At 56.3% G+C, this 23115-nt stretch overlaps 1 protein-coding gene across 1 annotated transcript in view; it reads left to right on the top strand.

Annotated features, from left to right (window-relative positions):
* The first annotated feature begins 55 nt into the window (after positions 1-55).
* Positions 56-23115, top strand: part of TNRC18 (trinucleotide repeat containing 18) — a 56305-nt gene continuing 33245 nt past the window's right edge. Inside the window, exons 1-3 of the mRNA XM_010570318.1 lie at positions 56-257; positions 17565-17690; positions 18148-19953. Of these exons, the coding sequence (XP_010568620.1) occupies positions 56-257; positions 17565-17690; positions 18148-19953 (2134 nt within the window). The remainder of the gene's footprint in view (positions 258-17564; positions 17691-18147; positions 19954-23115) is intronic.

Below are 23115 nucleotides of genomic sequence, written 5' to 3'. Positions count from 1 at the left end.
AGGCGGTGGCGGGCACCGACAGCGATCCGGGAGACTCCTTGAAGCCGGCGAGTGGATGATGGATGGCCGAGATTTCGGGCCCCCCCGCTCGGTACACGGCCCCCCTCCGCTGCTCTCCGGGCTGGCCATGGAGAGCCACCGCCTGGGAGCCACCGGCCGCCTGGCCCCCGCTGCCGGTCCCATGGCCGCCGGGCTCCCCGCCGCCCTCCAGCCCGGCAAGTTCCTCGCATCGGGCATCAGCCTCCACTCCCACCCGGGTAAGGCTCCGCGGATTCCCCCCCACCCCACCTTCCACCGGCAGCCCCCCCCCATCTTCCCTCCCCTCCGCTGCGGGCAGCGGCGGGTGCTGCGGACCCCCAGGGCCGGCAGCCGGCGGGGCTTTAAGGGCAGAAAAATATAATAATAGAGATGTACGCTTGCAGCTTTTTCGCATGTTTTCCCTTAGGGTTTTTTTTTTGTTTCGCCTGGCTTTGGTTTGAAAAAAAATAGGGGAATGGGGGGAAAAAAATAGGGGAATGCGGAAAAAAAAAAGGAATGGGGAAAAAAAAATAAGGGAATGGGGACAAAAATCGCTCCTAACCGATAAAAATATTCCCTTCCACCTCCCTCCCCGCCCAGCGCACGGTTTTGTTGGCACCGAGGAAAATCCCTGCCGAGGCGGCTGCGGGTGTTTTGTGGAATAAATCCCAGGAATAAAGCCGATTTTCGGGAAGGCTGGGAGAGAAGCAGATCGGGGTGCGGAGGGGACGAGGCTGCGCTGCCCCGCCGGGTGCTTCACGGCCGGGCAAAAAAACACCCTCCGGCTGGAAAAAGGGGCAAAACGGCGCAGTTTTGGTAATTTCCCTCCGTGCCGGCGCTCGGGAAGGGCGGGCGGTGCAGCCCGAGCCCAGCCGCGGTCCCTGCCTCCCCTGGGCAGCGCTGCCGGCAGTGCGGGTTTTGGTGTTTTTTTGTGTTTTGTTTTGGTTTTTTTTTCCTTGGTAATTATTATTTTTTAAACCTGCAAACAAAACTTCCATCCAGGGGCTGCTCCCTCCTTGTATTTTTTCCCCTTCTCGACCCGCTCCATCCCCGGGCAGCCCTGCGACTGCCTCTGCATTAAAAAAAAAAAAAAAAAAAAGCAGACGTTGAAATGTACGGGCTTTATTTTTTTTTCCCCAGTCAGCTTTTTATTTATTTGCTTAAATTCCTTTTTTTTTTTTGAGGGATTTTATTTTTTCCCCCTTTGCGAGCTCCCTTTCCCAGCGACTCACAGGGGGGGATAACGCGGGGTCCGGCAGCCGCCGGGAGAACGCTGCCTGCACCCTCCTGCCCGCACTGCTGCCCGTTGTTTTGCCGAGCTGCCGCCGAGCTTGCCCTGGGAGGACGCGAGGGATTTCTGACCGTTTGATTTCCGTCTCTGGCTCTATTTTTTTTTTTTTTTTTTCCCCCCCTTTCTTTCCCCTGGGCGTGGAGAGGTGACTCGGAGTTTACTTTAGGCGTTGGGAGGGTGACAGGTTTTGCAATAATAAACCTGCTTTTCTCCCAGCCGTCCGGGATGAATGACTTTGAAATTTGCAAACCTGATTGCCAACATCTGCAGAGAAGGAAGCAGCCCGAATCGAGGGAAAAAGATTTATTAGTTTTAGACTAGGTGGCAGTGCCAATTTCCCAGGTGCTAAGAGGAGAGGTGTAAAGCGAAGGCTATGAAGCCAAGCACATGGGCAAACACCTTTTTTCCTTCCCTTTTGTCTGTTTTTTTTTTTTCCCTCCCTTTTTTTGTTCTCGGTATTCCCCCCCACACCCCCGCCTCCACCTCCTGCTAAAGCAGAATACAATCTCTACAAAAATTTGTCTGGACAATCTCAAGCAAAACTGAGTGCGGGTTGTTTCTTTTTTTTGTTGTTTGGTGTTTTTTTTATTGGGTGACTTTTTTCTTTTTTTCTTTTTTTTTTTTTGTTTTCTTTTATTTCCCCTCCCAAAGTTTCCTTTTCTGGTGCTTCCCTGAAATCCAGGCAGCCCGGGAGGGAGGTGCTGAGCTCCGGCTGAGCTGACGAAGCATTGCTCCCTGCTGCCGTCCACAAGCTTTCCCACTGCGCCGCAAGCCCTTGGGCTGGGAGCGAGCCTTGGATTTGGGGTCCCTCACAGAGGGAATGAGTTTTGTGATCCCTCCAATGTTTTGCTTTTTTTTTTTTATGTATTCTTAGTATTTTTATTTTCCTTTCTCTGAATTATTTGAAAATCTCCCCCATTCCCGCCTGCACCTCCGTGGTGCGCAGCTCTCCCCCGTGCGCTCCCCGGGATGATTGCTCGCAAAGCTTGCTCTGTGAGATCGGCTTCTCCACGGCACGGCAATTCACAACCAGGCTAAACTGCATTAAAAAGATACGTACAATTAACAGTTGAAACTTCCATTATACCACAGCAGTGGGATAGGCAGGGATTATTTTTTTTTTTTTATGGCTTTAACAATATCGTTTGAAATGATGATTGCTTCCTGCTACGGAGGGGCCCTTTGTAGGTTTGTGTTTGCAGTGTTTATTTTGGTTTGTTTTTTTTTTTTTTTGTTGTGGTTTTTTTTTTTTTTTGGTTTGTTTTGTTTTTAGGAGGGGTTTGGAAGGGTGGAAAGCAAAGGCTTGTGCAAGGGGTTAAGAAAAGTGGGCAGGAGGCAAAGCCTTTAAATAGAGCCAGTTCAAACCGATCTTTAAATACCGCCAGGCTGAAGAAAGAGACTGTTGAATCCGTCCCAGCGTCCTCCTAAAATAAATACGCCCCTGTAAAAATAGCACGATTGGCCATATTTGAGAATCCAGTTATCGCCGGCACCGACTCCTTATTTTTTCTCGTACCCTCTGCTTGTTACGGCAGTCCAGGCTCTGACCCAGCGCCAAAATATGGGCGCCTGGACTGTGTGCAGTGACCCCTGGACCCTTGGCTCTTTCCCTGGGGGGTTTCTCTTCCATGGTAGCGTTTCGGCCGCTGCCGTGCAGGCAGGGGGTACGGGGACAGAAGCCCCTTTGTTGGAAGCACACGGAGGGAGCAGTGAGCTGGAGGCTGAGGCGGGAGGTGAGCCAGCCTTCGGCTGCGGGGCTGCCATCCCGTGTCCCCCCTTACGCTCTTGGGCATCGCCATCTCCCCATCCCCAAGGAGGGCAGGGGGGGTTATGGGGGCCGAAGAGCAGCGGGGTGCTCCCGACGGGCCCTGCCGAGGGCTGGGGGAGGAAGGTGACTGTTTGCAATGGAATTTTATCCCTGGCAGCGGCCGAGCTTGTCGGGAAGACCTTGCATAAAAAGAGGCTGCAATCGATGGAGCCGGGTGGCCGAGTCCATTAAAGCAGTAGCTTGCTCTGCTCTGCAGCCCGCGGCTCAAAACATGGAGGGGTTTATAGGTTTGCTCCTTCCCTACCCCACCGTCTTCGGGTTGAAGTGAGGGTCCTGGTCTCGGCTCCATCCAGCGGTGGGCGTGTTGTCCTTGGCAGCTTCTGTGTTTTGGGGGACGTGGAAAAGGCCCCCTTGGACTCGATTGCGAAGGGCTGCTCTGGGACTGCGTCCCTGCCGAGCAGCAGGTCTGTGTGCGAGCAAATATCATGCACATGCAAAAAAGACTCTCTGAGTTTAAAATAATAAAAATCTGCTTTTTGCCGTGTACTCAGGTATCCTTTCTTGGGTGGGATGCGTATGGGGGGGGGCTACCGGAGCAGATCTGTGTTTGTATAAAAGGATGCCCAGCCTCTTCCATTAAAATATGCTTCAGAAACACTTTCCAGTGCCTGGGAAAAGAGACACACCTGTATGAGCAGAGCTGACTTTGTGCTAAATCCAGCTTGAAAGCAATGGCTGAAAGGAAGGTGGTCAGGCAAGGGGAGATATTTTGGTTTGCTTGCTTTCCTGCTTCCACATTAGCATATGCATTCAAATGCAGGGATTTAAGGTGGATTGGAGACCATCCCTGCTTCCAGGCCTGTTGTGCCCAGGGAGAAGTTTTCCAGACAGCTGGGCCAGGTCGGAGCATAGGGGGAAAAAAAAAAAAAATACCCTCCCCCCCCAGGATAGCTTTGCTGTGCCAGCAAAATCCCACTGTAGCCATCCTTAAAATGGCAAAATTGTGCTTCTGCTGAGCCTGCAGATTTTGCAGAGGAGGCCTTGCCATCGGCGGTGCCAGCAGAAGCACAATTTGCTCATCTAAACTGCATCCATGCTAAAATCGCTTCGCTGATCGGAGACGCCAGGATAGCACCGATGCGGTGCTGGACTGAGCCATGCCCACCTCCTCCCCGTAGCTGGGCTGGGAAGGAGCAGGCTCCCGGACCAGCGGTGGAATTTTTTCGGTTTTGACGCTCCAAGGAAAATACTATCGGTGTTTAATGGCCCTTGAAATCGCGGTTCCCCCTCCCTGCCCGCCCAGGGGGTGGTGCGAGGGGCTGAGCGTGGGGGGCTCCTTGGGACAGGGGCTTGTGGTGTAACACTGGGAGGAATGTTGACTGGCTGGAGACCTGCCTGGGGAGATGTTTCTCCTCCCTTGGGGCGCCGGTGAAATCAGATGCTTTTTGATATGTGTTTTTAGGCAGAGCAGTGAGCTTGTCCCGGTAGGGTTCGGGGAGGTGATGCTGGCCTGCGCGGGGCAGGGATGTTGTGCTCAGACCCGTCACACTTTCCCATTTACACCCGGCATCCCCGGGGCCGGAGGAAGGTCTCGCCATTAAATGATGCCCCTGCAGCTCCCTTGGGCCCGCAGCCAACTCGTAGGCTGTGAGCAAGGCAGGAGAGGTCTCCGGTTTTGCAGTGGGGATGAAATTGGAGGAAAAAAAGGGACTTCTGCATTTTTGCAGTCTCCCACCATGCGTTCCTGGGGTGCTGGGGATGCGTTTCCCTGATGTCCCCGTGGTTTCCCCGAGGTCCTGGTGGTTGGGTGCGTTGTGGGGTGGCATCTCCGTCCTTCAGGAGGGGTGAGAAGGACTGTCCATCCTGTCCTCCAGCCCCAGTTGAAGTTCCCATCCCAAGTGGCAGTAGCTGGTGGTAGAGACGTTGGGCTTGGACCACGGACGAAAGCCCAAGAGCCAACGTGGTGACGTAAACTTGCTCGAAGCGAGGTCCTGCGGGATCCTCCGCTGTGTTAGGGTTTCTAATACCTTCCTCAGCTGAATGGGCAGGAGCCTGGCCCTGCCTCTGATACAGGGTGCTGGTAAAGATGTGCTTTATTAGCATGGTTTCTAGCAGCCCTTCTCCCACACCCGGCGAGCCTTGCCCCCCACCCAGCACCGAGTCTCCTTGGCGGGGTGGACAACCACTGGTCCCAGCCCCAACTGTTGGTGTGCCAGTGAAAATGTGATCCGGAGGATGTGCCGGTGTTAGAAATCCTAGCTGGGGATGGCATGGGGCACCAGGCAGGTCCCTGGCATTGGGGACAGGCTCCTGCTCTTTCCCAGCACAGCAGCTGTTGGAGAAATGGAAATCACCGGGAATTAATTTCACTGCAGACGTGGTTAGCAGAGCAGGGCTTTCGTAAGGGAAATTTTAGATCTCTTTCCTAGGATAACCCAGGGTAAAGCTGAAATTAGTTTATAATTATATAGTAAATAACCCCCCATCTTGTCATTTCACCATCTTCTGATGAATATGGAAATGAACATTGTTAAGGGGAATTAACATCGTTACAGCAGCCTTCCAGGTGAGCGCCTTGCGGCTCGGCCGCGGCTGCGACCGGCGGGAGGCTGTCGGATCACCTCCTTTAGCTGGGGTTAGTGCCCGACGAGTTGAAACAAGGCCCCGTGTGTTTTCGGCGTGTACTAAACTGGTCCAGTTAAAGCTTCAGGCGGGAGGTGGTGCAGGGAATCGGGGCCAGCCTGGCATGTGCTGACACGAAAGCTGCCTTGCCGGGACGGGGAGATGTTGGTCTGGGTTAGGTAATGTGATCCAGCATCGCCTGCTCGAGGTGCTGAGGACAAGGGAGTGCTTTGTTCTGCCTCGCTGCTGAAAACGGAGAGCACGGTGGGCCCTGAACCGACCCGAAAATGCAGGCGGGGTTGGGGAAGGCGGGGGGAGCCGAGGGCAGCCCCGAGCTCCCTGCCTGCAGGGCCAGGGCGAGGGAGCAGCACCGCATCCAGCTGCCGCAGCCCCTCGCTGGCTTTTCCAGCTGGGGATGCTCTTTAAAAAGGAAAGTTCGGGAGGGGAGCACTCCGGCCCGGCTGCCCTGCAGGGTGCTGCCTCTCCTTGGCCATGAGGATTTGGGGTTTTTCTTCTCCCTGCGTTTCTGGCTGGCTTCACTCTGGGATGGCACAGCTGGATGTCTGCAGGCATCGTGACGCACCCACCGGCTGGGGAAAACGACCATCTCTCTCTGCTATTTATTTGCGTTGCTTATCATTCACTTCTCTCCAGCTTTTTAACACCAAGGGGATGGCAACCGCACAAACTCTTTATACCCATCCCCGTCCACGCTGGCTGGGGAGGACGGCGCGGCAGGAGCCCTGCCGTACGGCAGTGCTGCGGCGGTGACAGTTGGGCTCTCTCCCCACACCGTGAGGATCAGCTGTTGGGTGCACAATATGCTCCGGTTTTCCTCTCCAGCTGTTCTCGCTGACGGTTATGGGAAGCGAAAGGTAGTTGAGAGTTTGGTATCTCTAAATCAGGGAGGTGATGGGTAGAAAGGAGGGGGTGAGGGAGGGCTCAGTATATCTGAGGCTGTTTTTTGTTTAAATCCAGCGAGACTTGAAATAGTGGCAAAAGGATTGAAGTGACCTTGGGAATAAATTTTATTGCCAGCGTAGCAGTGGCCAAAGAGCCATTTTGAAGGAGCTGGATGCAGGCAGGCAAGCTGAACATGGTGGGCTTGGAGCAACGGAAGGAGTGATGCGGTATGTTTGGGAGAGAACGTGCCTTTTTAGGGGAATAACGGAGATTCCAAGGCACTCGGCCCTGTCTCTCTGGATCTGTATCCCCAGCAACTTCTGCAAAGGTTGCTCTTGCTTCTGGTGTCATCCATCTTACCGTGCTGCGTTACTGCGAGCAAAGATCCCTTTTTATGTTTGGTGGTTAGATACATTGCCTGTGCTTCCCTTTCTGCCCTTGATCCCTTCTCAGCAGAATTCCCTGTGGCTTGAACATGCCTTTAATACATTTGGTTTAATTGCTTTTAATTAAAAAAAAATAAAAATAATAATTGAAATGGCCAGCGTGTTTGGGAGGAAGGGTTTTGAAGGGATTTGGCTCTTTGCTGCTTGCAGGCAGTGCCCATAGCAGCGTGTGAATGAAATAGCCCCCGTATTACCACCGTGCAGAATGTGTAAGTCTGGTGTTCTGTGTCATCATCTGCCAGGTGGGGAGGCATCCTACATGCCACGTTGCATGCAAGCCAAGCAGGTAATACTCCGGCAAGTAAAGATCCAGGCAGGCGAGTAAAGGTGGGTGCAGGCAGCTTTCCGGGGTGCTGGTGAAAGCCCAGCACGCCTTTGCCCTGGCTGTGGTTTGCCGGGCAGGCACACTGCGCCGGGCTCCAGGCGTGCGCAGCGTGCTGGGGTTTCCCTTTGCAATCCCAGCGCTACAGCGGGGCTTTCTCCCTAATGAGATTAGCGACACAAAGCGGCGATTCTTCTGCTGCTTTTAATGGGTGTTCGGGGTTTGTGTGGGATCGGAAATTCCTACTTTCATCAGATGAGCCCTCTCTGTGACTATTTTGTGGACAGTTCTTCCTTTCCTTGGCTTCAGGGCTGACATTCACATTGGCGCAAGCTTTTTAGGCTTTCCCGTCCTGCCCCCCTCTGCCTCCCCTCCTTCCCAGCCCCAGCCACGGTGAATTTTATCTTCTTTCCTGCTTTGAATCTCACCGTCAACCCAAGCCGCTTCCATCTTGTGGAGGACACGAAAGCTCGGTGGCCTTCCCTGGCCAGGCTAAACACAGCTGGAAGAAAGGAGAAATGCAAAAGTCACTCTTGAATCGTTCTTGCAGGTGCTCCTTGGTCTCCCTGGTTGAGATGTGCAAACACATACGCGCGTGTATATATAGATATATAGGACATCCATCTAGTGCTTCACCTGACGGAGGGCTGGCTGTCCCTGCCTTGTGACATCAGGGCCAGGTTGGCAATTTGTCAAGAGCCGAAGGGCTGTGCTTCAATTTGAATATGGATTTGCATAATTCATCGGGAATTAAACCGCACCACCATAATATTTGCCTCTGCGTTTATCTCCCATTATCAGCGACGGGGAGGTGCGCGGTGTTGGGCGTTTGCCGGCCGCAAAGACCCCTTTGCTTCACAGTTCAGCGCTTTTTCAGTGCAGAAAAGGTGGTCTGGGCTGATGTTTGGGAGGATGTGGGGGAGGGCAGGAGCCGCTGGAAGGAAAAAGGACTGAATGTGGGGTCAGGAGGAGAGGCTGGGAGACGCTGGAGAGCCTGAGCTTTTGAGCCTGGTTTCCTAAGGAAAAGAGGCTTATGGGATTGTGCTCCATCTGTGGATCATCTTCTACCCCCAGATGTCTGCAGCCCGTTGCTGAATTTCTCCCCGGGGTGGTTTTGGTCCCTGCAGATGCCGTGGAGGTCAGCGCTGGGCTCTGGGAGAGGGATGAGTTCACCCCCATGGCACATGGAGCACTACATGCGGGCGTCTCTGGCTTCACCTTGTGCTTATCCCGTCCTGGCCATGCCGTATCCAAGCAGGAGTCATGAAGCCGGAGCTGACTGAACACGGCTGGCTCATTGGAGATGTCCTCGTTCCAGCCCTGGGATGTTTCTTGGAGCCGGTCCCCTCTTGCTGCTGGGACCCCCATGTCATGCGGTGGTTGCTGGCTGTTCACTGAGCGCTCACATGTTGGTGTTGCAGCGTTCAGGTCTGGTCGGGTTGCTGTGCCGCTCTGTGCCTCAGTTTACCCTTGCAGTGCCACCCCCCTTTGCCAGGCACGGAGCCACGGCAGCCGCTTTGCAAACAAAAAGGTTTAAAATAAGCAGCGACGGAGGCTGCGTCTCCCAGGGCTTTGAGTCATCCCGGCTCGTGCTGACTGCGCCTGGCAGGGGCCTGGGAGGCAAAACAAACCCACATCCAGCTGCTGCCTCCCCACCAGATGTTAGCAGCGGGGTGGCTGGTTGGGTTTTGGTGGTGGTCCTCCCAGCAAAGCGGATTGAGCTGCCGTGGGGAGATACCACCTCTCTGGTGGCCCTGGTGAAACCTTGGTGAAACCGGTGGCTTGGGGCAGTCCCCAGCTTGGGGACTTGCGGTCAGGCCACCTGATTTCTGGAGGAAAGGGCGAGATGAGCAGCCCCGGTCTTGGCACCGTGCAGGCTTAGGTTTGCAGAATGGGGGGTGCTGAGGCTGCTTCCAGCACGCCTGGGCTTGGGCATGGTGGGGACCATCCTAGCTGTGAGCCCTCACCGTGCTGGACAGGAGGACAGGCAGGGACGAACCCAGGGGTGATCCCACTGTGGCCCCCCACCCACCAACCCCACACAGGGAAGGCAGCCGGGGCAGCAGGTAGCCACGGCCGGCAATGGGAAGCCGAGGGGTGGAGAGGGCAGGTGGCATTTACCTTTCGGTGGGCACCCCGGCGTGCGTCTGCAGGGCTGGCTGCTGCCCATCACGCAGCAGTGTTTAATTTCTCAATGGGAGAGCAGGGAGATAATGCTGCACAGTCCCATTTAACCTGCTGGTGACCTGGTCTTAAGTCATTGTGGCTGAAAATAGACCATGTTCCCTCCAGGGCACAGCTAATGGTGCTGGGAAAGCTGGGATCTCTCTTTGAAGGCTGATTTAATTGCTGCTGGCAGGCACTTGGTGCAGGTGATGCGGGGACCGGCACCCGTGCCATCCCACAATAACCTCCCCCCACCGAGCTTCTGTAGCTCTCCCGGCTCTGGCAGCGAAGGGTAACGAGCTCTTTTCTAACGAAGGCATGGGACAGCAGCTCAGCCAGCACATGGGTGTTGCTGGGTTAATTGCGCAGGCAGGGCTTGGCTTACCGGGAGCGGGGGGCTCACTTGTTTGCATCGCATCTTCTGCGCTGAGTTTGGGTGATATAAAAAAAAATTTAAAAAATAGAGTGGGTTAAATTTCTGTGCTTAGGAAGGAGGGGGAGCACCTGCAGCGAAGGTGTGCGCCCGGTGCTGGGAGCAGAATCAGCCCTAGGGCCCCTGTGCCACCCACCAGTGGCTGGAGGGTCTTCACCGTGATGAGGGATGGACTAGAGCAAAGACATTTTGATGCTGTTCTAGAAAATCTGGAGAGCCTACAGATGAGACTACAATCTAGCAGCCAGGTTCTGCATTCCTGGGGATTCTGCTAATCAGTTTGAGCGTTGAAATTATTATTTTTTAATTTCCATACAGCGTCTTAGTAAATGTGGAGCTGAAGACCCCACTGAGTCGCTGCTTCCTATTTGAGGAAAGCCATGTGGTTGCATACTGAGAACCTGGAGGTTTTGGTCACCCCCGTTGGGGTGTCAGGTTTAATTATGCCAGTGGAAAAGGAGACACATCCGACGTGGTGGGGGATTTCAGGCTGGGGGTACAGAGAAGAAGCTTCTGCTGTAGCAGCCAGCAGTGACCCAGGAGCATTGACACTGGTTTGAGTGTTTGTGTGTCAGGACTAATGTGGGACCAGGTCAGTGCTCCCCACACCACGTGTTTCAGGCTCTGCAGACTGGCTGCATGTCATGTCAAGGGTCCCAGGGGGTGGTTTCCGTCCTAGCCCCTCCAGCGGGAGGAAAAGCCACCTTCCCTCTGCCAGAGGGATTTGGGTCCCCACCAGGGTGGCTTCTTGCTGCCCCCCATGAAGACGCTGTCAGCAGGGAGCTGACCTTGTGGGAGATCTTCAGGGCATCTCGTCGGTGTCCTTCTCTTGGGGCCCCAAGCCCTGAAGCGCCGGTATACCTCAGATTGCATTTGCTTTGTTGCACGGTGGAAACTGAGTCTGCAGGATGCCGGGGGCAGAGCTGGGGTGTGAGCACCGAGCCTTTGAGCCCTTGCAGCCACTTCTTCCCATATTCTCCTCCTCCGCCGTCTCCGAGGTGTTGGGGCTGTTCCAGCTCCTGGGTGAGGAGGAGGTGAGCAGTAGGGCTCAGCCTGATGATATTTATTTCCACGGAGGCAGGGAACCCCCTCCATGCCCTGTGCACGCACCCTGCCCTTTGGTGTGCCTTGGCTGCGGGAGGCCCTGCAGCGCGGTGATTCACCATGAGGGTAGCATGGCACTAAAATCGTGGCACGGCATCGGCACGGGGTAATGGCTGCAGGAGGGCTCCTCGGAAAGCTGGCGGGAGCACGTGGTGTTCTTGTGCTGACGCAGCTGCGAGCAATAGTAAATATTGAGCAAGAGCCACTTAAAAATAAAGCAGCCTGGACACAGATTACCGTGTGGAATAAAATAAAATTAAAAGAAACAATAGAGAGTTGTGCTGAGCTGGGGGGAAACTCGCCTTGGCTTTTAAGGTAGTGATTTTTGCAGCTGAAGGAAAGTGGCGCAGTGGTGTTCAAGCCGGCAAAGGCCAGGAGCACGGACCCCCCGCCGGAGGATGCTGTCTCTGAGCTTGCCAGGGCCCTTAGAAGATTAAACGGGGAGTTAAATTGATCTGGCTGTTCTGGATCCGGGGGATGAGATCGAAGGCCTTCAGGGGATGCGAAGAATTGAGGCTGTAAATAAAGGCTTTGAAGCAGCTGCCAGCCCCGAGGCATGGGGTGTAAATATGGCAGGGTCAGGTTTTGGGGCAGAGGGTGGTGGGTTGTGATGGCGGCTGCAGGGACGGGGACCGGCTGCCGCTGCAGTCCACGTGCATCTGATCTGGGGGCTTCGGTTTCAGCCCAGTGTGTTCTGGTGCTTGCACTGCTGGCGTCTCGTGTGTGGCACAGAGTCAAGGCGGCTCTGGTGCCTTGGGTGTCACTGGAGCTGCCCTGGCAGACAGGGGAGGAGGCGGCAAAGATTTACACTGTCAGCACTCCCAGCTCTCAGCTGTTTGCAGCCATAAATGTGTGCATGAGAAATAGCTGCGGCCGTGCCTCGCCGCGCTGTGTGCCGCTGTGTCGTGGAGCAGAGATGGGGAAGTGTGTGCTGGAGGGGGGGGCGGCCTTAAGAAAGTCACCCCTGGGATGCTGCTGCTTCTGCAGGGAGAGGATCGAGGATGCACTGATGATGGTGAGCACGGGCAGCTGGTGCTGGTGCAGCAGCCGTCCTGCCGGCGGTGGGAAGGGGCCCCGTGTGGTCTGGCAGCCAGCGGGTACTCGCTGTGCTTGGACTTCTCCTGGTTCCCCTCCCTCCCTGCGGGGGAAAGGGGATTCATGAGGACGTAAGTGTTTATCCAGCTGTTTGTGGTGTGGACTGGTGTCCCAGTTGGCTGCTTGTGAGGCGCCGCGAGCCGGACTGGGGAAGAGGTGACCGTGCTCCCGGCCAAGGGCGGCTGTGGCTTCTGCTCCGTGCCAGAGCCCAGCAGCCAGCTGAGACCCCGGCTGCAAATCTCCCTCGGGTGCCCAGACTTGAAAACATCCCATGGAAATAAACCCAGAGCCTTGCTGCTGTGTTTCCCAGCCCCTCTGGGCTTGGACCAGAGGGACCGCGGGACCAGGCTTTTCGGCTTGGGCTCCTCTGTGGTCACAGCCCCTTGCACAGTGCTGTGTGGTGCCAGCCTGCTTCCTGGCAGTGTGTCTGTCCATCATGGCCCGGGAGGATGGGGCAAGATGCCGGCAGTTGGAAATATTTCATAAGTGGCAGACACCCGTAACGGGCAGATGGGGCCGATGGGAGAGAGTTACTTCACTTCTCCCGGGGTACTGGAGGCCACTGGCTTTCCGGTGACAGGGCTGTGGCTTTTTGGGTAAAGATGGCTTGTGCCCGGGTCTTGGCTTTGGGGTGCGCTTTGTGACCTGCATCGCGTGTGGCTGCCTGCTTGCCTGTCCAGGCCACCGGGGCTGTCACACAGTTGCGTCCTGTTGCGTGATTCCCTTTGAGGTGACAGGAGGGTCGGGAGAGCCATTCCTGGGTGCTAGCAGAGGCATCGCGGATGCTACTTCTCCCTGGTGCATCGGTGCTACCAGCTGGTTTGGAAAACTGGACCAGGGGAGTGAATTCCCCATTGAGTGGTGTTTCTGTGTCACTCCTGTTTGCTCTCCGTGACCCTTCGTGGGTGCCTGAGTGAGCCGTCACCTCTGCGCTGGGTCAGCAGCCAGCATGGAGGGCAGCGCGGGGATGCTGTGAAGGTGCTGTCCGGTTGCTTGTAGCCAGACTGGGGTGGAGCAGCTTTCCCAGCACTGGTGCACACATGTCACGTCAGCCATATAGCCTGGCTCGTTGGCCGGAGCCGTGTCCATGGGGGAGATGCGTTCAGCTCCAGCGTGTCCCCACCAGCATATCCCCATCCTGCCTGGCTCTTTCACAACCCAGGCTTGGCCAGCTTGGCCAGCTGGGGATGAATTTCAGGCCTGGGGACTGGCGGGGCCAAGGTGGAGAGAGCCTGCAGGTTAAAAACTCCGGGCGACCCGTGGCATGCGGCAGCCCGCTCTGCTGCGGGCACGTTCGCCCACCCGCCCGCATTCGCCACCTCTGCCAGATGATGTTTTCTGGCGGCTCCCTCCTCCCAGGGAGCTTTGGGCAAACCCCGAGCGGGCTGAGCACGTGGGGCCCATTTCCCTCCCGCTTCCCCCAGCACGACCTCCGGCCTCCAGACGTTTGGTGTGCGGTTTGTGCGGTTGCTGGTATCTCATCTCTCCATCAGTCACATCCCCTCTTGGTGGTGAGTCACCCGGCCATGCCTCTTCCCCCCGCTCCCCGTGCCGTTTTGGAGAGCTGAGCAAAGACGAAGAAGATGTTTTCAACTGGGCTGACACATCTGCACCCGCCAGGTTCCTCTAATAACAGCCCTTAGTGATTTATGTCTCAGTCATGCAAAGCAGGTATGTTTTATCATCTTGGAGCTGGGAAGGAGGGGCAAGGGTGTGTGTCCCCCCTCCATGCCCATCCACTACACCCACTGGAGCATGACGGGGAGCTCAGCAGGGACATGCATTTTGGCTGCTGGCTGTTGCCTTCCTGCAGGGTTAAGGTGGCTTGAGGACAATCTCTGTGCCCCTTAAACCCTTTTACCCTCTGAGCCAGGCTGCTTTGGATCGTGCATGCCCACACTGGCAAAGCACCCATGTGGGATTCTTGTTGGTGGTGCCTTTCCCAGGCGGCCAGAGGCTGTGCTGATGGCATGCACGTTTGGCTTGGCATGGCATGGCAGGGGAAGGGAAGGGGGGCACAGCCAGTCTGGTGCTGGCAGCGCTGCCGACTCTCACCTCCCTGCCTGTGCCGTGGTGCCAGCCCGCCTCTGGGCGAGCAGTTGGCTGGAGGAGCGTGGCTTAGCCTGCTGAGACCTGTCGGCGTGTCCCTGGGCGAAGCGGATCTTGCGCTGGTTCAGCAAACGCTCTGGCCGCAGGCAGATGGAGATGGTTGTGGTTTCCCCCTTTCCCCTCCCTTTCTCCTGGCAGAAGCCCATGGTTGGGGTGATCTGTGCGTTGCTCACTGCGGTAGAGTTTCTCCCCTTGGCATCACTTTCTGGCGCAGAGATCCAAGGAGGGAGCGACTTGCCCGCGGCCGCCTCCTGCAAATGCAGCTACTTAGCACATAGAGGAGCAGCTTCACCTCCAGGTCCTGCCCGGGGGAGTGGGGCAGCAAGTTTCGGGCTGTGTGCGAGTCTTACGCCAGCCTGTCAGCATTGCTGCTGGCGGGCTGTACAGAGGAAGGGATGCTCTGGCAGTGCCTTGAGGTTGGATTTGCATTGGGTTCATCCCCAGGAAGGCTGTGGCTCGGATCCCTCTTCCCTGCCCTGGCTCTTGGCAGGGAACAGGCCAGGTAAATACAGCCTGGGCAGCTTCTCCTCTGGGCGCTTAGCAAGGGAAAACAGTGTTGCTGGTAAACCCGAGACTGGGGTTCAGGTGGCTCTCTGGTTTTGCTACTCGTCAGCTGGGTGATGCAGGCAAGTCTTTGCACCTGCCCGTGCCTCAGTTTCTCCACCTGCAAAGCTTTGGGATGTGCTTTGAGCCCCTGTGCTGGGCTTATGCCTCTCCTAGGAGCAGCACTGCTCCCATGGTTTGCAGGAGGTGCTGGGAAGGGCTGCCCAGTACAAGGTGGCTTTGGGGCTTGGCTGGTGGCATCAGCTCAGTTCTGCTGCTGCTTCCCAAGGTGGGGTGGTGAGACTGCCTTGCAGGGTCCCCAACCTGTCCACCTGAACCAGTCCCCAGCTCGGACTGCACGTGAAGCGACTTGTTACCGCTCGTGCTCCCTGCTTCAGCACAGTGGCTAGAGAACCTCTGTGACAGCTCATCTTACACTGGGCAGGTGGAAGGGATTTCATCTGTCCTTCAGCCACTGCCATCCCAGTTTCTCATCCCCTCATTCTTTCGGCTGACCTTTCCACTACTGCTCCTCCTCCTGCAACCCTGGGCCGAGGCTGGGTCCCTGTGGTGTGATGTGATAATGCTGGTTGCGGAGGAAGCCCCAGAGCATTTGGGGCTGGGGCTGACCCTTATCCCTGGGTAGGATAAGATGCCGCAGGCGGGGAGCTGCCCCAGTAGGACCAGGAATGTAGCCGGTACCAAAATGCCTCTTTGGGTACCAGTAGCTTAAGCTGTGTGCAGGTGCCCCTGTGCTGGATGGCAGGGATGGATCATGTCCCCTTCCTGGAGCTCTGCAGGTGGCTTCATGTCCTTGCACCATGTGCAAGTGGGGCCGTGCCATGGGCATCTGTGCATGGCGGTGTCTACAGTGTGGGATGCATCTCGCCACGATCTCCGTGCTGGTGCTCTTGGTTGCTGGAGCGGCTGCAGCTGGGATCAAGGTCTGGCTGCGAGAAGGGGCTCATGTGGGGATGTCTGGAGCTGGGGCTGCTGGGCTGGTGTGGCATGGGGTGCTCCAGGGGGTTTGCCGTGCTGCAACCATGTGCTCTGCCAGATGGGACTCGTGTTCCCTCGGAAATGTGTTGCTCCTGCTCCAGACGCTGGCTTGTCGCCAGCCCAGCCGTGCCGGAGCGGTGCGGTGGAGGTGGCGCGGCGGAGGCAAACATGCTGCGGAGTGGAGCTGCTCACAGCTAAGCTGGGGTAGGCGCTCCTGGGTGCTACCCAGTGATCTCCAGCCCTGGAATAAGAAAAGGTGTTTGGAAATGCTCCAATGCGAAGGTTTTGGGGTTACCAAGGAGAGGCGTGAATGTGTGTGCATGCTCAGTGCCTTTATGGCACCCAGCACAATATTAAACAGCAAGTTTTACCTGCTGGGAATGGGCTCTGTGTTGAACTTTGTGGGCACAGCAGGTCCCCTGGTCCTGCCACTGGAGGGTTGGCATGTGCGGGTGATGCCGCTGGGAGCTGTCGGGCGATGGATCTGGGCCAGGAGCTGTGCGGAGCACCGTGTCGGTGAAGCACATATGCCGGGATGCAAACATGTATGCGAAAGAGATCCTGGCTGTCTAAATAATGTGAAATATTGACTAGCTCTCGCAGATGGTGCTCCACGTGCAGCTTCGGGGACTGAACTTCTCTGTCTCCTCTTGGGTTTCAGTGTGATGTTGTTTTGATCCAGTTGGATGCTGGACTCTTGACAAACTTGTTGCCTTGTTGCTTTCAGTGAGATCGTTGAATTTTGAGGAAGTTGGTTGCTAATGGGGTCTGAGGGGAAGGGAGGAGGCTTGCAGAGGGCTTGACTGGCTCCTTCAGACTCTCCTGATGGCTTTTTTCGTTTTTTAAATGATTGCACCAAATGCGATGCTGGTTTTAGCAGAGCGTTGGGGTTTGTAGTATTGTGCAGATGCCGTTTGGTGGCAGTGTTGTAGAGGAATTGCTGCCTGTAGCCAGGAGCTTGTGTTATTACCACCGTTATGGTGATTGTATTCATTGATGAAATGCTGATGATGATTATTTGCGTGAGGATGTTGCTGGGGGGCCCACTCTTGGAGGAGGCCCCAGTGTCCAGGACATAATCCAGACTGCTGGCAGCAGGGCCTTGGGGACATGCTGCTTTCATATCAGCTCGTGGATGTGTGGCAGCTTTTCTGCTCTGTTTTGTCTTCCTCTGGGATAAGATGCTGGTTTTGGATACATGAAACTATGCTTTGTGTGAGCTGCTGTGGAGGATGCTCTTGCGTTTTCCCAAAGCCCGTACCTGGTGCTGGGCAGCTGCAGCGGGAACGGGCTGTGTTGGCAAAGCTGCGCTGGCAAGATGGTCTTATCGCTGCTCGGGAAGCGTGTTGCGGAGTGCCCTCACCCACAGGTCGCAGTACTTGTGATAAAACAGCTTATCGGCCAGGCAGTTTGGTCGTTCAGCCTGCAGATTTAAGGCTCTGCTCAGAAAGCAGCATGCTCCATTTGCAGCTCACCGGTGGCAAAGTTAGAGCCTTGCAGAGGTGCAAGGGGTGAGCTGGGGGACACGCAGTGGGGGGTTGGTACCTGAAGTGGGGGCCCCGAGCAGCACTCCCCACCGTGGGCTGTGCGCGGTGTGCGTTGCCGCATGTGTCCTCGCAGCCGCCGCTCCTGGCGCGCGAAGGACCGACAGCCACAACAGTCTGTGCTCCTGCGGGGCTCGTTCCAAGGCGGCGTGCCGCTTGGGCTGAAACATGTTTCCCTCTTCTGTTTCCCATTTTCTGCAGGCTTTTCCCATCTGCCTAACGGGCTCTACCCGTCGTACATTCCCCTGAGCCACCTCGAGCCCCCCAGCGCCGGCAGTCCTCTCCTGGCCCAGCTGGGTCAGCACAGCCTCTTTGAGTCGCAGAAAGGTGAGTCTGGGTCCCCGTGTGCCATTCCCCTCGGTCACCCCTGGGTGCTCACCCTGTCCTTTGGGCTGTCTTGGCTGCTGGAGCTGCTGGATGCTGGGATGTTAAAGGTGAAGAGCAGGAGTCCCCTGGGGTTATCATCCAGGGGTGTTTCCTGGCCTTAGCAGTAGCAAAGTCTTGGATGTGGCTGTGTTGTAGGGAACCCAGCCAGGTCCCTCCGTGAAGCCCCCACGTGCTGCTGCATCGCAAGGCTCAGCATGCATTGGAGACAGGGCTGCTCTGCATCCCATCTGGGCCACGTGGAGGTACCTGCCTGGTCTCCTCTGCTCTGGTCCTTCCTGGCCATGTCTGAAACATCCTTTAAACCCATTCCCTCCTGGTTTGCCACCTCTCGCCTGTCTCTGTGTAGGACTGAAGGGGCTGGAGGCCCGTGGTAATTTTGTTTGCTTCTTCTCTGCAGATGGGTTCTACCTGTCCAGCCACGCGGGCCAGTCTGCTTTGCACCCACAGCCTCCCCTCTCGAGGACTGCAGGCAACCACACATCGAGCACTTTGCTCCGGGAGAAGGACCTTGGGCAGCTGCACAAGAGCTCGAAAGAAGGCCTTAAAGACCCTGGTGGGAAGGAGCGGGCATGCCGGAGTGATCTGTCCCTGCCGTTTGCCAAGAAGGAGGGTAAGCCGAAGGAGGAACCCCGGCCCCGCAGCGTGGTAGACCTTACGCAGGACACCAAGCCCGACAGCGACCGGAAAGTGAGCGTGGTGGAGAAGGTAGTGAAGGTCGGTGAGCGTCTTTCGCCGTTCCTGGCTGAGCACATGCCAAATCGGGGCGCCGGCGGTGGGGAATCCAAGTCCAAGAACCCGCTGCAGAGCTCTTCCCTCAGCAACTGCAATGGTGGCGGGGACCCCATGCTGAAGGTCCTGGGTGCCGAGCAGGACCGCTGTGCCAAGGATCCCGCTCGGCACGATGAGAACATGAGGCCTTCTGCGCACGCCCACGCTGAGCGGCTGAAGCGGGGGGAGCCCCTCCTGCCCTCTGTGGGCGCTTTGCACGTCTCCTGCAGCTGCCCGTCCCCACACCCCTCGCAGCCGGGGAAGATGACGCCGGCCACGACATTCCCTCCGCAGCCCGTCCATTCCAGCATGTACACCATCTTCCCGCCGGCCAAGGAGCTGGGGAGGGAGCACAAAGTCATCGCCCCCACCTTCGTGCCTTCGGTCGAAGCCTACGATGAGAGGAGCGGGCCCATCCAAATCGCCTCGCAGGCCCGTGACAACAAGGCGAAGGACAAGGACCTCGGGAAGGTGGGGGTGTTGCAGTCGCCCACGGAGCGATGCCTCGCGGATGCCTCCCGCACGCTCTTGTCCCAGGACTTTTCTTGCCACGGTGATGCCAAGAGGATGGAGGCTCTGAGGGAGAAGGGCTCGGTGATCAGGGCAAACTCCATGGCGCTGAAGAGACAGGTCACTTCTGAGCCCTTCCTCAATCGGCCAGGGCTGGGCTCTCCAGAGAGCAGGGAGTTCCTGACCTCCAAGGACTTGCTGAAGCCGAGTCCGGAGGCAGAGCATCGCCCCTGCGACCGGGACCGCTTCCAGAGATCCAGCTCCAAAGAAGCGGCAAAGGTCTACGGCACTTTGGACTCCTCCCGGCAGCACCTGGACCATGGTCAGCTGAAACCACCTGAGCAGAAGTGGAAACCCTTTGAGATGGGCAACTTTGCCACCACGCAGATGGCAGTGCTGGCTGCGCAGCACAACCACGTCACCCGGGCGGAGGAGGAAGCCAAGAAGGTCTACCTTGACCCCAGCGGCTTGCCACGGTCCTCGGTGGTGGGCTCACGGGGTGCTGCGGACGTCCTCCACCCCGCCTCACATGGCGAAGGGTCGGCCATGCAGAGCCTCATCAAGTACAGCGGCAGCTTTGCCAAGGAGACCGCGTCCCGGCAGAGCTGCGGCAAGAAGAGCCCCTTTGGCGGCTTGGGCAACGTGAAGTTGGACTCTTCACAGCTGGGCGCCTCCAAAGTGCAGCAGCTGCTGCTGCAGCAGCCAGCGAAGCAGCTGAAGAGGGACCCTGAGAGACCCGAGAGTGCCAAATCCTTTGGTCGTGAGAGCATCGGCTCCCAGGGTGAGGTGGAGGTGAGGCACTTGCCCGTTGGCATTGCCGTGGCTGTGGCCCGGCAGAAGGACAACAGCAGCAGCAGCAGCAGCAGCAAACTGGGACCCAGCTTGGCAGACCGGGATCGCTCGCTGTCTCTCAGCAGCATCAAAGGTAGGTTGCCCAGACCTGTCTCAGGATTTCCCTGTGGGATCTGTTCCCTGGGGAGAGCAGCCACCCAGTGCAAGCTGTGTGGCATAAGCTGAGTTTGGCATCCTCAGCTCCCTTTGCCTCTCCTTCCCAGCCAAGAGCATGCTGTAAACCACAGTAGGGAGCAAGACTTCCCCTGCAAGAGGGAGTCCCCTTTCCCTCCTTCCATCCCCTCAGCCCACATCCAAGGACAACCCCTCTCCATGTGTTTGATCCCTGTTAGCAAAGGGAGTGACAGAGAAACCCCTTAATGCACTTTTGTGCTGGTGTTTTAATCTCATGGTTTTGATTTAAGCCATGGTGCTGGCAGGAGGGGGATGGCTCCAGCAAGCTTTTTGGTGCTCTGTTTGGCTTGTGTAGCAAGATAATGCCTGGGGGCTGCCCAGCATGGGGAGAGCTTGACTCTGGCGTGCCAAGGAGCGATGCCAAAGCAAGAGGCCGGTGAGCAATGGTTGGCTTTCCATTTTTAGCCTTCGCCTTTCCCAGTTTTCTGCCTTTGCCCCCCTCTCCTGAACCTCAGTGGTGAGAGGCAGTTTCTCCCAGTCAGCAGCCCCTCTCCCCATTCCTATCGCCTCCCGTCACCCTCCCCATGGCCAGGCGGGAGCCGACCGAGGACCTCGTGGGCAGCACAGGGAGCTGTTTGTTCAGCCGTTCAGTCGTCGCAGACCCTCCCAGCTTGCGTTAAATGTAATTTACTGAGCCGAACTAAAAGGCTGCAAACAAGGGTTGAATTCTGGCAGGCCTCCGGGCTCGTTGCTAAGTGATGCAGTTGGCTTTCAGACAGAAAACAAGACTGCTTTTCTCCTCCTCTCGCCCCCCAAATGCTGCCCCCCCTTTGTGTGCCAGGAGATATTCGTCTAATAACATTAGCTTGCTTGCACTGAGTGGACGGTGCTTGAATGTTTAGACCTTTTAAGAAGGAGAAAGCAGGCTTTAGTTGGCTAATCTGTAGTATTTGGCAAGTAAAATGCAAGTATTTAGTGCCGGGCATGGGTTGTCAAGGAAACGGACCTAAGCCTTTCCTCCATGCATAACTGATTGAATTTTTCTATGCGGTCTGTGCGTCATGTTCATATATATAGACAAAATGATCATTCACTGTCCGGACAATCATCGGTCTGTACAGAAAAGGGACCGTCCTGTTGGCAGGGTGGGGGCTAGGAGGGAATTAGAGGAATAAGAAAGTGTGTGTGTTTGGATGGAGGATGAGAAAAAGATGATAAACCCGTCTATAAATAACAGAGTGCAAGTAATGTGGATGGGAGAGGGAGGAGCAGAGATAAAATAACAAAATAATGTGTTTCTAATAAAAGGCTGGGGGCGGGTGTCAACTCACCTTGTGCCAAGGAATGGAGGGAGGCTGCGAGTTAACCAAGGGCTTGCTCCATATTGCTGACACTGAACGGGCAGTTGGGCATCGATTGGGGAAAATAAATAGGAAAAGGGGCTTCAAGGGGGGAAAACCTGGGCTAGGAGGTGGAGGGGGATTTGTGTGCAAGCGGGGATGCTGGCAGAGAGGCAGGGAGGGATGCTGGGGCTCCAGAGGGATTCACGAGCCCCTGTGCCTCATGCTGTGGAGGCTGGGTAGTAAAACTGAGGAACGGAGACTGCATGGGGCATCGTTCAGTGAGTCGAGGAGGGGCTGGTTGGGGACAGCCACTGCACGCAGCGTCCTGGCAGGCTGCAAGGGCAATGTGGTGACCTTGGAAAGTCCTTCGGGAGGGAGAGGTGTGTGCCTGGTTTTAAAGCATCTTTGCTTTCTGCCTGAAGCCCATGGAAGGAGCCGTGGGGAGAGGAGCTGGGAGAGATGTTGTCTTGTTCCTGGATTCCTTCTGACAGTAAAAGCTGAGGGAATTGGAGACTTGACAGCAAAAAAACCATGGGCTGTCCAGGTTTGTGGAAATACACAGTGGAGCCCTCCTTGAAAAGACTGCCTGTCAGCAGAATAGACTTGATGTTCAGAAATGTTTTCCCGTGTGCCAAACTTTATCCAGACAGGAGAGCGAGGACCCTGGAAAGGGCTGCCGGGGAGCCAGGGTGCAGCCGTGCAAGGCTGTGCTGCACCGCTGAGCCCTGCGGGGTGCAGAGCATCGCTTGGGCGGAGGATGTTTTGGCAGGGAGCACCGGGAGCTGGGGGGAAGCAAACACCTTCCTCCTGGCCCCGTTAGACTGGCTGGCTGCTCACTGAAAGCAGGGCTGGGATTTAGGAGTGTATGGTATCACCAAAGCATAATACGGAGAGGGGCAACAGGGAATTGTGGAAAAAATGCATGTGCAAGAAAGAAGCTAGGGAAAAAAATGGGGAAAAGCAAGCCTAAAATCAGGCGGCTGGGGTGAAGACCTTGGGTAACATGAGAGAAGGGCGGTCCCAATACCTGGTCCTGGCAAGGCCAAGCGAGGCACTGGTTTTTGCTCCTGTGAAGATGCTTCCTAAGTTCTTGCAGATGCAGCTGCTACCATGCCAGGCTGTATTTGCAAGAGCTGTTCTGGTTCTGGACAAGCTATTTCTCCAGCCAAACATCCAGCCCCCCTTTTTGGACTCTTACCCTCATCTGCCATATGTGTCCCTGCCTTGCCAGACCCTTTCTTGTTGCATGGCTTGGGGAGGATGCAGATTCCTGTTAATGGGTTGAATTGCAGAGCAGAACACACTGGTTTTGTGAGGGTCCATAGTGTTGGTTCTGCCTGTTGCAGAAGGACAGGGATTCGGAGCATACTCTGTGCTCCCAGGCTGGTTTACAGGAGCAGAAGATGCTTCAGAAGGTGCAGAGATAAAATCCCCTCCCCCCCGTAAGATGTGCTAAGCAGGACTGTGTGGTTTGATGCAGGGATTTATCTGGCCTCGTCTCCTTCTGAGATGGGAAATCTGCCACTGTCCTTCAGCGAAAACGGTCCCGTTGGTCCTGTTGCTCTCAGGCTGGTGGCTGTCCTGTCCTGGGAGACTGGCCTGGCCTGGTGAGTGGGTCCCTTGATGGCTTGGAGACGCAAACCTCAAACCACATGCACCTCGCTGCTCTCAGGAGCCACCTTAGTGAGAATATCCTGATCACATAGATAGCCTTGCCCAGTCCTTTAGGACTTGAACCTGATGTAGTCTTGGGGCCAGTGACATTTGGGTGTGCTGGC

Source organism: Haliaeetus leucocephalus, unplaced genomic scaffold (assembly GCF_000737465.1).
Source record: "Haliaeetus leucocephalus isolate CR32 unplaced genomic scaffold, Haliaeetus_leucocephalus-4.0 Scaffold295, whole genome shotgun sequence".
NCBI classification, from domain to species: domain Eukaryota; kingdom Metazoa; phylum Chordata; class Aves; order Accipitriformes; family Accipitridae; genus Haliaeetus; species Haliaeetus leucocephalus.
The sequence above is the reverse complement of the archived record's forward strand: the minus strand, read 5'-3'. Positions and strand labels throughout refer to the sequence as shown.